This window comes from Opisthocomus hoazin, chromosome 12 (genome assembly GCF_030867145.1).
Source record: "Opisthocomus hoazin isolate bOpiHoa1 chromosome 12, bOpiHoa1.hap1, whole genome shotgun sequence".
NCBI classification, from domain to species: Eukaryota; Metazoa; Chordata; class Aves; order Opisthocomiformes; family Opisthocomidae; genus Opisthocomus; species Opisthocomus hoazin.
The window spans coordinates 14,276,345-14,291,704 of record NC_134425.1 but is presented as its reverse complement, the minus strand read 5'-3'; the positions used below and the strand labels follow the sequence as shown (position 1 = coordinate 14,291,704).

Here is a 15,360-nt window from a genome sequence, read left to right as displayed (position 1 = left end):
TTTCTTAAAGCTGTGTTATAAATCATTATATTTTCAACGTGAAATTGCTTCAGTTAAAATGTTAATGCTGCGGGTACATATGTCATGTTTTGCAGAGCAATTGTAATTTTCTTTTTCAGATGTAAGGAAAGCACTGGATGATTTGCAAAAAGTCATGAAGAATTTTGAATCACGAGTTGAATTCACAGAAGATTTGCAGAAAATGAGTGATGTAAGCGTCTTGTTTTGTGCCAGCCTAATTCTGTAATATTTTTGAAAATTTGGAAAAAGATGGATATTCAGACTGCATTTGCTCCTGTGCATTATTATAAAAATACCTGGGCTGTTAATAAGCATAAACCAGTGCATTTGATAATCCTAACTTCCCATCTTTCTAATTAGGCTGCAGGTGATTTTGTTGACATAAGAGAAGAAATCGAAGATGACAGCATTGAAACAAAAGGTAAATGATATAATATACACACATGTATTGAAATACTAGTAAGCAAAATACTCCTAGTGTAGGATTAATACTCCTTACATGGAATTGACTGTAATTATTTCATTTCACTATATCTTTTACATTTAAAAAATTGATTGATTCAAATCAAAATGTTCTAATCTGAAGGTGAGAAGGATTTTGTCCCATGGTTTGACTGTGGGATGCTCTGATACCCCTTGGTAGCCATCAGCTAAACGTATTTTGGGGATTTTTTCTTTGAAGAGTACCTTTGGAGTTTGAAGTTTTCTAGAAGATAAGAGGCAGAAAATAAAATAGGCTGGCTCCTGGAGAGAGAAATAGAGAAGAAATATTTTGCTTCAAAGTGTGAGTTTTATAACAGGAGAAATACGAGAGAAACTCAGGCTCTGCCTGTTACGGTGGAAGTAGGTGAGCAGGGTCAGCAGGGAGGGGAAGAGGCACGGGCAGGGGTGAGATGTGAACGGACAGTGTAAACGTCGTCATCCACTGGGGGTTTCACTACTGTTGGTGAAACAAATGGCAAAACAATTTCAGCATGCAGGTCTTGCACATGTACTGAGGCAGACGCTGCCTGGAAATTGCTGGAGAAGACACTGGGAAACAAAGGTAGTTGTGCTAAGGAATTGGGTGGTTTCTGTACTATCTGAAGTGGTGCTTGATAGGTAAGGCTCAGGCAAAGTTGGAGCATGAAGTAATTTTACAGTCTGAAAATAGCATCACTTGGACATTTTTAGAAGGAGTGGTAGTTTGTGATTTGCAGAGGGCTAAGCTGGGCAGTTCACTGTTGCTTTCTTCTGGAGTAAATCACAATATTCTTTATATGCCAAGGCTGACTAAGTGGGCATCTCTGCTATGGGTAGATGTCGTTGCAAAATAGGAGGAGTAACATTCTGGGAAGTGCATCCCGTTGTAACAGTGTTAATACAGCAGCATGCTGTGGATGCCAGGTCAGCCTTTGTGCAGCTTTTTATTGTATCCTAAACTTCCATCATCATCATCACTGGAGTCCTGTGTGCGACTCTGGACCCCTCAGCACAAGAAAGACATGGACCTGTTGGAGTGGGCCCGGAGGAGGCCGCAGAAATGATCTGAGGGCTGGAACACCTCTGCTGTGAGGAAAGGCTGAGAGAGTTGGGGAGGTTCAGCCTGCAGAAGAGAAGGCTGCGGGGAGACCTGATTGAGGCCTTTCAGTATCTGAAGAGGGCCTGTAGAAAAGATGGGGACAGGCTTTTTATCAGGGCCTGTTGTGATAGGACAAAGGGTAATGGTTTTACTAAAAGAGGGTAGATTTAGACTAGATATAAGGAAGAAATTTTTTACGATGAGGGTGGTGAAATAATGGCACAGGTTGCCCAGAGCAGTGGTACATGCCCCATCCCTGGAAACATTCAAGGTCTGGTTGGACCGGGCTCTGAGCAGCCTGATGGGAGTTGAAGGTGTCCCTACTCATTGCAGGGGAGTTGGGCTAGATGACCTTTAAGGGTTCCTTCCAGTCCAAAACACACTATGCTTCTATGATTATTGTCCTCTGAAATAATCTTACTTTTTTTCTGAAAATCTAAGTGGGAATTACGTATGTTTTCTATCAGCATTGATCTGTACTGAGATTGAGAGAGAAGTAGCTAAAAGAACAACTTAGCAATTATTTTGAGGCAGGCTGGGCTTTATCAGCCTAGGAATTAGTTTTGTTCACATGGAAATTGGCTGTATCTCTGAGGAAGACAAAAACAAGCATCCTGAGCATCTCATTAGTTTATAGCTGACTCTTTCTGGATTTTAATATTTCACTTTTTTTGGTTAGTGTATGAAGTTAGTGATGGTGCTTTGTAGTAAGAGTGAGTGAGCACAGTGGGTATTGGAGCAGCAAGTGGTTATCCTCTGTTGTCTCTGAGATCTGACCTGGTTTCCTAACGGATGGAAGTTTTGTTAGACTTAGGGGGGAAGACCACTGTCGTGTTGAAGGGCTGGTGGTCAGGAAGCCATGTGCTTACTTTGGTAGTCAAGTCAGTGGTTAATGCTGAAGGGTAACAGAAGGAAATCGGGAGGGCGCAATCTGAAAATCAAATTGAAATAGATTGTTAACTAATCCTTCCAAATTTTATTTATTAATTTTGTAATTATACCAAATGAAATCCTCACAAGCTACACTGATTGCTTGGCCTACCTCAATTTATATTCAAATCTCAATAAAATACATTTCAGCCTTTTCTTAATGAGATGATGAAAAAAGCTATCCCATGGAAGAGTAGGGGACACACATTCCAACATTACTTGCAGTCACCTGTTTGCTTTTTAATGTTGCTATTGAATTTGTATTTAACTCGGGATTAAAGTATAAGATGACGTATTTGAATAAGGATAGCTTTAAGCCAGGAGTTCTTACAATTGAAAAAAAAATGGCCACACAATTGGTTAATGGAAAGAGTTTTTAAAACTTGAAGGATGCTGAATAGCAAAGACATTGTATTACTGTTGATTAGATGCACAAAGGAGAGTTTCATGAAGACCTGTAGAGATACTGGAGTCCCACTGTACGGACGAAATATTGGGCGTATTTGTGGTAGTGATGGAAGGGGAAGGGTCCTCACTCTGGTAAAGAGGTGCAGGTGCTGTGGGGGGGGTGCTGATGGGCAGAGAGCAGGGAGCTTCCCTTGGGAGCCTGCCTGGGAGCGTGCTGAAGGAGGCAGTGCCCCAGGAGCTGCCGATCTCGGGAGAAGGGAGGTTAAAGCAGCAGTCCTGCCCTTCACACAGACAGGGCTAAAGCGTTAGGATTGTTGGCAGGCAGTTCGTTCCCTGTGTGCTAGACAGCACGCAAACAGTAAAAAGTATTCCCCATCCTCAATGGATGCTCCATTTTACTAGGTAGCAAAGCTTTTAAGTGCTAGCAAGAGCTTGTCGGTGACTACTGTTTACTCACAAGTGTATAGCTTAGGTCACCTCTGAAACTTTAAAGGGGTTTGTATTTATTATTTTTGAAAGGCAGGTTTCTTTATGCTTTTTGGAGTGGGTCTTTTTCACCAAAATAAGTGATTCATAATGACTGGATTTTGGTCAGATTTTCCAGATGACTCTAGAGATCATTTTTTAATGATCTTCATTGTAAATTTAAAAAAATACAAGCCAAACCAAAAAGACTCTTCTCTTTAAATATAGGTGACTTTGTCCGAAATGAGCTAACGTACAAACTAGGTTTGCTTTCCCAGTTAATAAAATGTGCTATTAATGGGATGGTGAGCAAATGTCACATTCACATGTTGGTATCTGTTGGAGCAAATCAAAGTCTACTGTTTGGCACAAGAGGTAAAAAACCCTGCATTGTAATAAAACTGTCATAAGATCAGTGTCTCCTGCTTTGTAAATAAACATCTCTGCTTTGTCTCGGTATTTCTGTAACATCCGGAGACTATTACCCTGTGCTGGTGCTCTGGTTCATTGACAGTTTCCTTTAAACAGTTAAGCAGTAGTTTGAAATGGAAAATGTTCTGCCCATACTCCTTAATTCCTTTGTGGGTTTTTTTCTCCCCAATGTTTTTTGTTGTTTTTTCTGTCAGTTGCTTTAGTAATTGCATCTTATTTTTTGATACACAGGAAAATACCGAACTGCTCACAAACCTCATTCAAAGCCAAAAGTATCAAACGTTTTCGAGGTAGATTTTCCAGCAAATGGAAGTGATACAAAATCAGCAGGCCGTTTTCAGTCAGAGGAGGAGCTGTGGGCCCGCTTAGAAGAGCTCGAGAGACAAGAAGAGATACTTGGTGAACTTGACAGGTATGGTACTGCTGTAACACGTTCATGGTTGGAGTACAGAAAGATATAGGTGTGTGATTCTGTTTGTACACAAAGGATCCCATCGTAAGTGCAAATAGCTGACCAGACTGATGCAGTTAAAATTACAATAGGTGGAAGAAGGGTGGAACATGAACAAAGTGTGCATTGCGTTGCCAAGGGTGCTAAAATCTGCCTCCGTGCAACCACAGCAGTCCAGCATTATAGTGATTTTTCTTTGAGATGGTAGAAAATGGCGTCAGTTCACTTAGGTATTTTTCATTTCATAGGATGCCTGATACAGTTGAGACAAATGGAGAAGATACAACCTCCTCTGAAGAGGAGAAGGAAGACAAGAGGACAGATCTGAATGGGACGTATGGAGCAGAGGACTGCATTACTCAGGGCGACTTCCATAAAGAAGTAACAAATTCAGACTTGACTGGTGGCCAAGTTAATGGCTCTACTTACTATCACAGTGATGATGAAGATGACATAGATGTTGGAGATAGCTCTGTTCCAACTATTTTTTTCTCTCACACTGTTGAGCCTAAAAGGGTTTGTACTTTATTATTTTTATCTTTCAAGAGATTGCATAATACACACCATACTTAAAATAGAAAATTTTAGCTAATATAGATAACGTGGAATACTAACTGTAGGTGACATTTGTTTGGATTTTTTTCGAGTGCTTGAAACCCACTGTTCAAATCCTGCAGTTTCAAATATGGTATTAAAAAAATGATCATATGGTATGAAAAAAATGATGTTCAAATGTATACCTTGCTGTTCTGGCTTTCGTCTGTTATAAAAATTAGTATCCTGTCTAGAAGTTTTTTAAATTACTTTTTACTTCACTTGAAATTGACTGTTGAAGAGCTGAGCTGTTGAGCAGAGTTTGAATGAGCACATTAGTGCAACGAGATGACCCAGCCTAGTGCAAGTGGTAAAGAATAAACAGTTCACACTGTAAATGTTACCGTTTGTACATTTGTTTGTTATCTATGCTTCGTAGTCCGCAGCTGCCTGGATAGGAGAAAGTCAGAAGTCAGTTGATGTGCAGCCTAGTGATTGTTGATTTTGTGTTCAATTTTCAGGTAAGAATAAACACAGGAAAAAATACTACTTTGAAATTCAGTGAAAAGAAAGAAGAGGCCAAGCGTAAAAAGAAGAACAGCAATGGCAATGGCCATGCAACTCCAGAACTGCCTAACATCAAAACCCCAGCAGACATTTACCGGTGTGTAATTTACAGCATTGGCGCGTGAGCTTTCCCCTTAGCAGACCTTCTCTTTTCATTTCTGTTCACCTATAGTATGAATCCGAGCCTACTATTTCCTGAAAGAAACAGCTGGAACTGAATTTACTACTTGAAAATGAAAGTTTGTGGCTTCTGCATTGTTGCTATGCTTTCATGTCCAAAAACATTTCTGAGCGTAAAATTTCTGACTAGCAATTCATCATTTATCTACTTTTTCAGAGATTCTGAAATTGAGGTAAATTTGCCAGTATGTGTCATCTGCATAAAGGAATACAGCAGTTTGTTATGTATTCTGGTTAATGCCATGTCATTAGCTTCTGTGTTTGTTTTCTAATGTAACTGACCAGATCTATCGCTTGTAATACTACTCCTTTCCCAGTTACTAATTGCTGGTTTTTGTCTCTTCCTTCCAGTATCTTCAGAATACATTCAGGTCTTAATATAGTTTCTCTTGCATTCTCTCTCTCTGACTTCACTCCATCACTGTCTCTGTTCTCTGTGAAGAGAAGTGCTCACCTGTAGAACACCCACGCTCAACTTGAAAAATGATGTTGGGCTTAGAGGACTGTATAAAATACTAAACTAAGGTGATGGGGGAGTTAAAATGAGTGTTTAGGTTTGGAAAGATGAACATAGACACCTATCAGATTGGTTGATTAAGTGCTTGTGAATATCGCGCTGCATTTGTACGTCAGTGTATTCAGGCACCTAAACATCTTAAAAAATTTGTTAAAACCCATCCTGTAACTGCAGTTGCTGGGGCTGAAGGTGAGGTAAAGGATTCTTTCATGGTGTTCTCCCTGAGCTCTGCAAAGGAGCTCCATCTTCTGTAGAGATATGCAAGTGTTCCTGCCAGTGCCTGATGAATAAAGCTGTTCAGAAACAAGTAACAGCCTTAAAACTCATCCAGTCATTTGGCTCCTCCTTTATGAGTTTGATAAAATTGGCACTATCTTCTAATGCCACTCTTTCTCCTCCAGCCACCACCCTTGACTTCTTTAAGTCATGGAGGTGGAGTACAAACTGTAGGAAGAGGCCTCTCTATCAGTTTACAGTCTGTTAGTACTTGAAAAGTGTCTTCATGTTGATCTGATCTTAAAAGCTGGTGTGGTTTTTTTGTTTTCTTTTCTTTTTAACTGAAAGCAGAAGATTATGGCACTTGTTAGGAAAAAGCTTCATCCTTTCCATGTGCAATGAAGTTTCAAGTATTTGTTTTTATATTCTGCATTTGACAAGGACTTTGTTCTAGAAAACTTCCCGTCGTTGTGACCTTCTGTTTTCTGACAGAAACAATCCTGACAATCATTCAGTTTACCTTTTTTCTAACTTTTCGTAACTCGCACTATGCTGTTTTCTAACACTTTTCAGAGCTATACATTTGGTGCTGAAAGAGTGTACCAACTTAATGCTTAAATAAAGGGCGTAACAGTGTTTGCTCTGCAGAATTGATTCTTGCATGTTGGTAAATAAAATGCCTCTAAAGGTACAGTATTGTAATTCTGCAGCGCAAAAGTTGGAAAAGCACATCATAATTAATTTGTACAAAAGACAAAGCAAGATCACTGTAAATTTGTCATCTGATCCTGAAATGGTTTATTAAAGCTAACATTTTGCTTTATAGAGTCTTTGTTGATGTTGTGAATGGAGAATATGTCCCTCGTAAATCAATTTTGAAGTCTCGAAGCAGAGAGAACAGTGTTTGTAGCGATACCAGTGAGAACAGCGCTGCTGAGTTTGATGACAGACGAGGAGTTCAGAGGAGTATTAGCTGTGATGAAGCTACTCAGAGTGACAACAGCGAAGGCATACTGGAGGAGGAGGAGGAGGAGGGGCAGCAGCAGCAGCAGCTACCGAAAAAGCTTCCTCCCTCTTCAGGGACAACTGAGGTACAGTTTTTAATTAATTATTGATTGTTGGCAGGGATAAAAATGAGAAATCTAATGACTGTAGTTACCTATACCATCGGTTAGATTTCTTTAAAATAATTTTATAACTCCTATGTTTGCTTCCCAAGGACATTACCAGGTGACAAGCTTCTGTCACACGCATCCTAGGGGCAGAGCGGAGGAGGCAAATCAGGTGGCTTCCCCAAGACCTGAAGCTCTTCTCTAAAGATCAGACAAAGGATTAAAAACAAAACCGAAGAAAGAGAAAAATCTGTGCTTCATAGTCAACGAGAGGGAGGGGTGAATTCTCTGGAACCTGTGTTTATCAATATTCTGGTGCACAGCTGCTAGACAACTAGTTTCCAGTTGGTGTTTTTAAGTTCTAAACCAGACCAATATCAGCTGAGTGATTATTTGGACTTGCCAAATGGAAAGGACTTGCCCTCTAGAAGGAAGCATTGCAGCTCTACCCATCCTATTCCAGACTAGGGCCTTTAGTGATCCCAAACAAATCTATTTTCACACCTTGGGAAAGTTCAGGGCTTCGTTGTAAAGGAAAGAGACTTTATGACATAAGGGAAGATGTACAGTTGTTGTTTAGTGATCGGATGAGTACAAGAATTAAATGTTGCCGCTGCTCTGAAATTGATGGCGTAGTCTTCATTTCTACTTCGTAAGAACTCAAACAAATTTTTTCAAACCAGATGAAACTGAGTTTTCAGTAATTCCCAATGCAATGCGCAAGTTCCATGAAAACGCTATTTTTAGAAAAATTATTTTTGACAAGAAATGAATTCCTCATAAAAGCAATTGTTTATCGTCATTTTTCATACAAACAGCTACAGACGAATCCAGGCGGGATGTGAAGATTCAGGATGGAAGATCCATCTGTAGAGTTAGCACTTCATGTAGTCAGCTTTCTGGAATATGTTTGTTATATTTTTATAGAACATCTAAGTACACTTTAGATGTTGCCCATTAGTCCATTTTCTAAATGTGGCTGATTATTCTCTACAATATAATGTATTTTCTCAGTAACTGAAGGAGAGTGAGCAATACGCTCCAGCTGAAGACATGGCTTGTTAAAAGCTGCTGGTTTGCTTTTGGTTGTTTTGGGGGGTGTTTGAAATACATTATTTCTCCATTACCATTTGCAACACACTAACTTTTTTCTCTTTTTATTTCTGATTTTATTATGATCTTCCTAGTTTGTATTTTGCTTACCTCTTTTTGAAAATGAGCGTGGTGTTAGAACAAGGCAGTTGTGTGCAGGCACGGCTTTAGGCATACTTTGGCTGTTGGAGCAGAAAACAAAAAAACACTGCTTTTTTGCAGGTCCTGCAAGAAAAGAATGGCTGGTTTGTTTTGCCTTGTTTTTCTTGGTAACTGAGTTATGAAGAAACAGAACGAAGCATAGTTAATAAATCTGTGTGCATTCCTTTGTGCCCAGTATGAGCATCAAACCTTGGATGTAAACTGCTCCCCCTTGTCCTTAGACTTTCAGAATTTTCTGTTTCCAATACATAGTAGGGTGATTTGTTCTTAAATATGTTTATGAAAAGTAGTTCTGAGTTGCTTTTTTCCCAATGTTTTCCAAGAATCACGGTCATTTCTTAGCTAAGTTAAAAAGGATTAAGTCATCTAATCGGCTACATATGAATTATCATTTTTAAACATTAAATGTTTTTATTAGACCTTTTATAGAGAGAAATAGTTGGAAGCAAGCTTGCTGTTCTCTTAAGTCTAAATTGCTTTCACCATTTTTTGGTCATATTTGGTAAGGAGAAAAGAACAAACAAAATATATGCTTGCCAGTTTGTATGCAGTGTGTCATCTTGATGCAATTAGAATATATTAAGTCATAAAATATGACGTATGATGGAAATGCTGACATACTCCAGCTTTGCAAAATCTCTTCATTTCTTATCCAAAATGCAACTATATATTACATCAGCTGTTTTATTTTCTTGAGTGTGTGTCAGTGAGGAAGCAAATTTTTAGATCGTTTGTGCAGTAGGAATGAGATTAAGTAGTACTTTTAAGACACTGTCTTTCATTCAGTCATCTTTGAACAAGCTATATTTTGAGGTTAATTACGATTTGGTTACTTATGCAAGGAACAATCATTGATTTAAAGATATTTCTTTACTTTTGATTAAAAGAAATAACAATTCTAATCAGGCTAATATAGGGTAATGACCTTACGGGCATAGCTTCACATTTGCATTTTATTAGCTCATTTTGAGCATTCTCTTCTGTTGTAGGCATTTTCCGGGACTGTTATAGAGAAGGAGCCTTTGTCTCCCTCCTTAATACCACACCCAGTCATTGCTCACCCAGTCCTGCCTACCATTCTGGAGCGAAAATCAGAGGAAGTTTTGTCCGAAGCATCAGAAGAAACTACGAAGAGAATTTCCAAATTCAAAGCTGCCAGAATGCAACAGACGAACTAGGTCCTGCCTGGCCAGCCCAAGCGGGAGTGCTGACGCCTGGTTTAGCATTGTTGAGGTGATGTAGACCTATATGCATTACAGCTAGCTAGTTAAAAGGGTGTCCTGTGTTAATTTGGCATTGGTTATCTTTTAAACGTTTATTGACAACATTAAAAAAAGTTTGAACACTTGAGTATTCATCTTACTTTGTCGCTCTCCCTGTGTGCTGTCGGCACCTTTGTATATGTTTGCCTTATTATAGCAGCACTTGGGTTCTTTTACAAAGACTGTTCCTTACATACATTGTTTTTGTGTTTAAACCTAAATACAGGCAGTTTTGTGCCAGCTGTGATGTTCTGCATACCATATGGACCATTTTAAAGAAACTTTTCACATTTCAAATAAGTTCACCAATTATATTGCATTACTTGCTTTAGCATTTTAAGACACACTTGTATTCACGTTGTTGTAGGTTTTGCAACTAAGTGTCTGCTCAAAGTTTTTTTCCTTCTTTCAAACCTCTCTGATATCTCACTGTACAGATCTGTAAAACGCTGGGTTCATGTACATTGCAGGGAAGTTTCTTTGATGGAAAAGGGTATTTTGTAAAATTAAATTTTCAGTAAAAAAGCTGTGAAAGTTGTGTGTTTTGTGTTGCTTTACTACTAATTTGGAAACAACTCGGAGAGGTTTTTATTTTGATCTTGCATTTCTAGCTTGAAGTGTTTACTACCACATGGACATAAAAGCAGTCCATTCTCCTCTGCCATTGTGTTTTAACCTCCTGCTAATGAATGTCCATGGAAATTGAATGCTCTTAAGGAGAGAAGCATAAACTCAGACTGGTGATTACAAAATCTCCTAGTTCTTTTGTATACTCACAAAACATTGTAATTGTCTTGGGAATGCCCAGAGGGAGTCAGCACTAAGGAAAAATGTCTTAATGCTTCAACTTTATTTCAAAATGCAACAGCGCAGCAGCACTCGGGTTACAGTTTTGTGTATCCTTCTCCTGACTGAGAGCAGTCCTGGCTTTCGGAGTCCCTGCCCAGCAGCTCCTGTCTTCTTGCCATCCCCTCCCTTGTGCTGACACAGCTTTTGTTGGGGTCACCCCCTGAACGATGATAGGCAGCAGAGCTGGGTTTAAAAAACAAACTACTGGGTTTGGGTGTTTTTCAATAGTTGTGCGTGGTTTTTTTGAAGCTAGCGAGTTTCCTGATCTTTTTCTCAGCATGTCTGTATCAGCACAGTTAGAGGGGCAATGTGTTGAGCAAGGACAAGGAAAAACGTTGACAGAGGGCATGGGGAGCTGGAGTACCTGAAGCTGATGTTTCTCTCCAGCTGACATCATCAAACCACGGCCTAAAAAGCGAGGCAAAAAGCCTTGGGAGGCATGAGGAAGGGTTTGCTTTTGGCCGTGGTTTGGTGGCTTTGTAAACACGCAGCCCGTGAGCCACCAGCATCTGGTTTTCCAAATCTCGGCTGCCCACGAGCAGGCCCTCAGGTAGTGCCGTTCCCACACTTTCCCCTAAAAGAGCGGCACCTCGCGCTCGTGTCCTCGCGCTTGTGTCCGCCACTCTCGGCTGGCAGCAGAGGAGCTCACGGTGCAGCTTCGCGCGTTCAACAGGACCACCAGCTCCCCCCCTTTTCAATGCTTTTTTCTCTCTGTGCTTAAAAGGGAGCTGGGGGGATCGGGACTTCTTTTTCTAAGGTGATTTTTAAAAAAGGCTGCGCTCCATGGAACTCTGATGTCCTCAGCTGTGTGTTTGGGAAGGTGGCGTAGTTCCATGGGCGGAAAACACTGGCCGACGTGCGTGGGGCCGATAGCCGGGGTCCCTGCCCGGGGCAGCAGCCCGCCGGCGCCCCGGGGCTGCAGCTTTCCCATGATATGGAGCAGATTGTGTTTTGCTGAAAGAAAAACTGAAGGGGAAGTTGGGGAGCCCTCCTGTGCCCGCAGCTCGCCGGTGGGGATGGGGCGATCTCTGTTTTAAGTGGATGCTGAGAATCACGTTTAAAGTGTTAATGATTAACTTGATTCATGCTCAAATACGGATTTTTTTTGTTAAAGCATATTGCATTAGTACTAAAATAAGCCATCAATGCCAGTCCACCCTCTATTCACGGCTAAATATTTAAAGGAGGTTATTTATAGCTTCTTTAATGAATTCTTGGCTAAACAAAATGAAATTATGTCCTAGAAAAGTAGAAGCTATTTTGTAACCAGAACAGTGCAACTGTAAAATATAGTTCCATGAATATGTATTTTAAATAACAAGGGGTTGAGATCCAAGACTACCAGACATGGGTAATTAGAGGGAAAAGAAAGAAAGAAAGAGAGAGAGAGAGAAACCCCTTTAAAAAGATTTATTTAGATATCTTCTGAAATACTTCCCACTTCTAGTTACTTCAACAAAAGCAAATGCCCCTTGTCACCATAGATCAGTTTCAAATCAAAATTAATTCTTTGCTTGTTTTCTTTTATTCCCCCTCCCCTTTTTTCACATCCCTGCTCATGGGGAAAAGTAGGATAAATGCACCTTGGGTTTTAATGAATTACGGCCTCGGTTCAGGGAAGCATCCTTACTCAGGATTGCACTTTGGCATGTGCTTATGTCTCAAAGATTTTGCAAAGAAGAATGGATTTAACCACATGCTTTAAACTAAGCACATGAGTGTTTTCTCTAATAGGGAGCCTGAATGTGTCTGTGCCCTTTTTGCAGTATATTTAATTGTCAGGGGGTTTGCAGGCTGGAATGATCATCTTTGGTCTCTTCACTTGGGCTTTACTAGTAGATTCACTGTGCGGTGCCTACAGCACGAAGAGACGGCTGTAGCATTTCTGGAGAACGTTTGCCAATGCTAACCAAAAAAAAAATAATTTACCAAAGCAGATAAAAACCTAGACAGAGTAAAAGAATGGTCATGTGGAGGGCCATCTCAGCGAGGGCTTAAACATTTGCTTGTCGCAGAAGCCGACAAGTGGATGCAGACAACCACCAGTGCATAGATGAAGCAAACACGAAGCAATGGTCTCCCAAATCTGAGGCACGCAGGGTTCCTGGTAGCAAACTGATCTGTTGAGATGAGCGTCCTTTTGCCTCCAATGCTGCAGTTAGAGATTAAATAATCAGGGTACAGTTTAATCGATTCCTGAAACACCCTTGACGGCTGTCCCCGCTGCCTCCGAAGGGCTCCTTGCCTGCCGGGGAGCACTGCCAAGGGCTCTGGGCACGGGGCCGAGAAGGGGGCTCCAGTTCTTCCCGGGGTTTCCTGAGAGGTTTTGCCTGTCCTCAGCGGGAAGGATGTGGCCTGGCTGGGGCTGGGGTGGCGTTGGCAGCCGGTCACCGGGGTCGCACAGGAACACGCGTGCTGGAAGAAGCACTGTCCCCAGTCCCGTCCCGGTGTCCCTGGCCCTGTCCCGGTGTCCCCGGCCCATTCGGGGCACAGGCGAGCGGCGCCAGCTGAGAGGGCAGCCAGGCACAACTTCACAGGCAGGTGGAAACGCCGCAGGAGAACAACGGGGAAAGACATCGCTGCACAAGATGTCTTTGGTCCTAAGCGAGAGCGGTGGCAGCTGCCTGCGTGGGCCCTGCGCGGCCACGGGTTCCAGTCACGGTGCCCCGGCCACGCGGCGCCCCGCCGCCGCCCCACACAGCCCTTCGCAGCGCCATGATTGCATCAATTATGCACTGCAGATTACGGGTCCGCTTCTGCTCCGCATTGGCAGGCAAATTCGGCTCTTCAATCACCTTTAACTGGCCGCAGGTACGTTGGGCGCCTGCCCGCCCCAGGGAGGGGGTGGCGCGGGGGATGCTCGCCCTCGAAGCTGAGGCAGCGGGCCGGGAGGAACCGGAGGAAGAGGCGGCGGACGCCGCGCCACCGGCCGCAGGCCTGGCCGGGCTCCGCGGAGCGGGTGACGCGCGCTGGAGGTGAGCGGGGGGGCGCTGGTTTCTCGCTCTCGCCCCGCTCCGCTCTCAGGGCGCGGCAGCGGGCGCGGCTGCAGCAGCGGGGCCCTGCGCGTCCCGGGGGCGCCGGCTGTGGCGCTGCGCGCGGGGACGGGGCGGCTGGCGGCGGGGCGCGTGCGTGGCACGCGGTGCGGCTCCGCCCCGGCCCGCGCGAGCCCGGCGCCGTCGCGCTCTCCCGGCCGGGCGCGGTGACCGGCCCCGAGTGCGCGCTCCCGGCGCGGCCCCCCCCGCTCTCCTCTCGCGCCACCCAGTGCCGCGCCGGATTCCCCCCCCGTCCCCCCCCCCCCGTCCCCCCGCGGGGGCGCGCGGCCCTGCGCGGGGCCCGGCCGGCGGCCTGCAGCTCCCCGCGCGCGCCGGCAGGTCGCAGCGCCGAGCGGCGGCGGGAAAGCGGCGGAGGCCGCCGCGCTGCGCCCCTCGCTCCCGCCGCCCGTGGGGCGTGCCGGCGGCTGCGGCAACGGCTGCCGGGCCGGAGCGTTGCCTAGGCAACGCGGGCCTCTCCCCCTCGTTCCCGCTGTCGCAGAGCTCGGCTCCGCGGTGCCGGGGGCCCGTTGCCCTCCCGCCGCGCCGGGTGTGAGGGCGGCTGGGCGGCACCGGGCGCTCGGGCGCGGAGGGCCCGGGCTGCGATCGAAGCGCGCCTTCCCCTGTCCCGCTTCCCTTTGAAGTAACAAGGCCATAAAAACGCCAGTGCCGTCTCGGGGTTGGTAATAACTGATCTGGGGAAGGGCCCCCGCGAGCTGCGGGGTGCTTTTGGTAAAGAAAACCGAGCCCTGGCGAGGTGGCTCCCGGTGTTCCGCCATGCGAAAGCCGTGCTTGAGAAGGGGGCCCTGCGGCTCGGCCCGGCGGGGGAGGGCTCCTGAGGCGCTGAGCCCGCTTCGCGGTGACGGGCCCTCGAGGGTGCCGCGTCCTTCCCGGGGGAGCGGGGGTGACCGGCAGCAGCCACGTCGATGATCGGAGATCGATAAATCAGTCGCATTAGCCGGCGTTTCCAGGCTTGCCGGAGCGCTCGTTTTCTGAAGCTTGCATTGGGCGTTGTGCAGGGATGAGAAGTAGCGTTTTTATCTGTTAAAGTTTTGAAATAAGATGGTAAAGCGTGATTACATCGAGAACGGTGGCAATCTGCCAGCGACGCGCGTGGCTCGGAAGGACGAGCTGTGGATTAACGGGGCGGCCCAGCCTGCCGAGCGCGCTGGGATCCCGGCCTGCCGGTACAGCTTCATCCCTTTGAAACGTTAATGGTGATACTAAAGCAAAAAGTAAAGCAAATGGGAAAAAACCCCAGACAAACCAACCAACCCCTGACGCGTCAGAACTCTCTCCTCAGCTGCCCGTGCATACAGCCAGCTCAGAAAAATTCACCGGCACGTGGTACACCCCTCGGTGCTGCACCTGGGGGAATGGAGCTCCCACCCTGCCCTGCTCAAGGGACGAGGCCCGCTTCCAGGCCACGCTGGGCCGCGGGCAGCTGGGCAGGACGGTCAGCATCGGCCCCTGCCCGGGCTGGAATGGGAGGCGAGGGTCCCGCTGCGCCCCAGGGCCGCCCATGGCAGCGAGCAGCGCAGGTGCCTGCAGCCAGCGACTGACCGAGCGAGC

At 45.0% G+C, this 15,360-nt stretch overlaps 1 protein-coding gene across 1 annotated transcript in view; it reads left to right on the top strand.

Moving 5' to 3' along the window:
- URI1 (URI1 prefoldin like chaperone) overlaps nucleotides 1-10,448 on the top strand; it is a 42,301-nt gene extending 31,853 nt beyond the window's left edge. Inside the window, exons 5-11 of the mRNA XM_075434230.1 lie at nucleotides 120-211; nucleotides 382-442; nucleotides 4,049-4,229; nucleotides 4,517-4,784; nucleotides 5,324-5,466; nucleotides 7,109-7,373; nucleotides 9,638-10,448. Of these exons, the coding sequence (XP_075290345.1) occupies nucleotides 120-211; nucleotides 382-442; nucleotides 4,049-4,229; nucleotides 4,517-4,784; nucleotides 5,324-5,466; nucleotides 7,109-7,373; nucleotides 9,638-9,826 (1,199 nt within the window). The 3' untranslated portion in view covers nucleotides 9,827-10,448. The remainder of the gene's footprint in view (nucleotides 1-119; nucleotides 212-381; nucleotides 443-4,048; nucleotides 4,230-4,516; nucleotides 4,785-5,323; nucleotides 5,467-7,108; nucleotides 7,374-9,637) is intronic.
- Nucleotides 10,449-15,360: the final 4,912 nt, after the last annotated feature.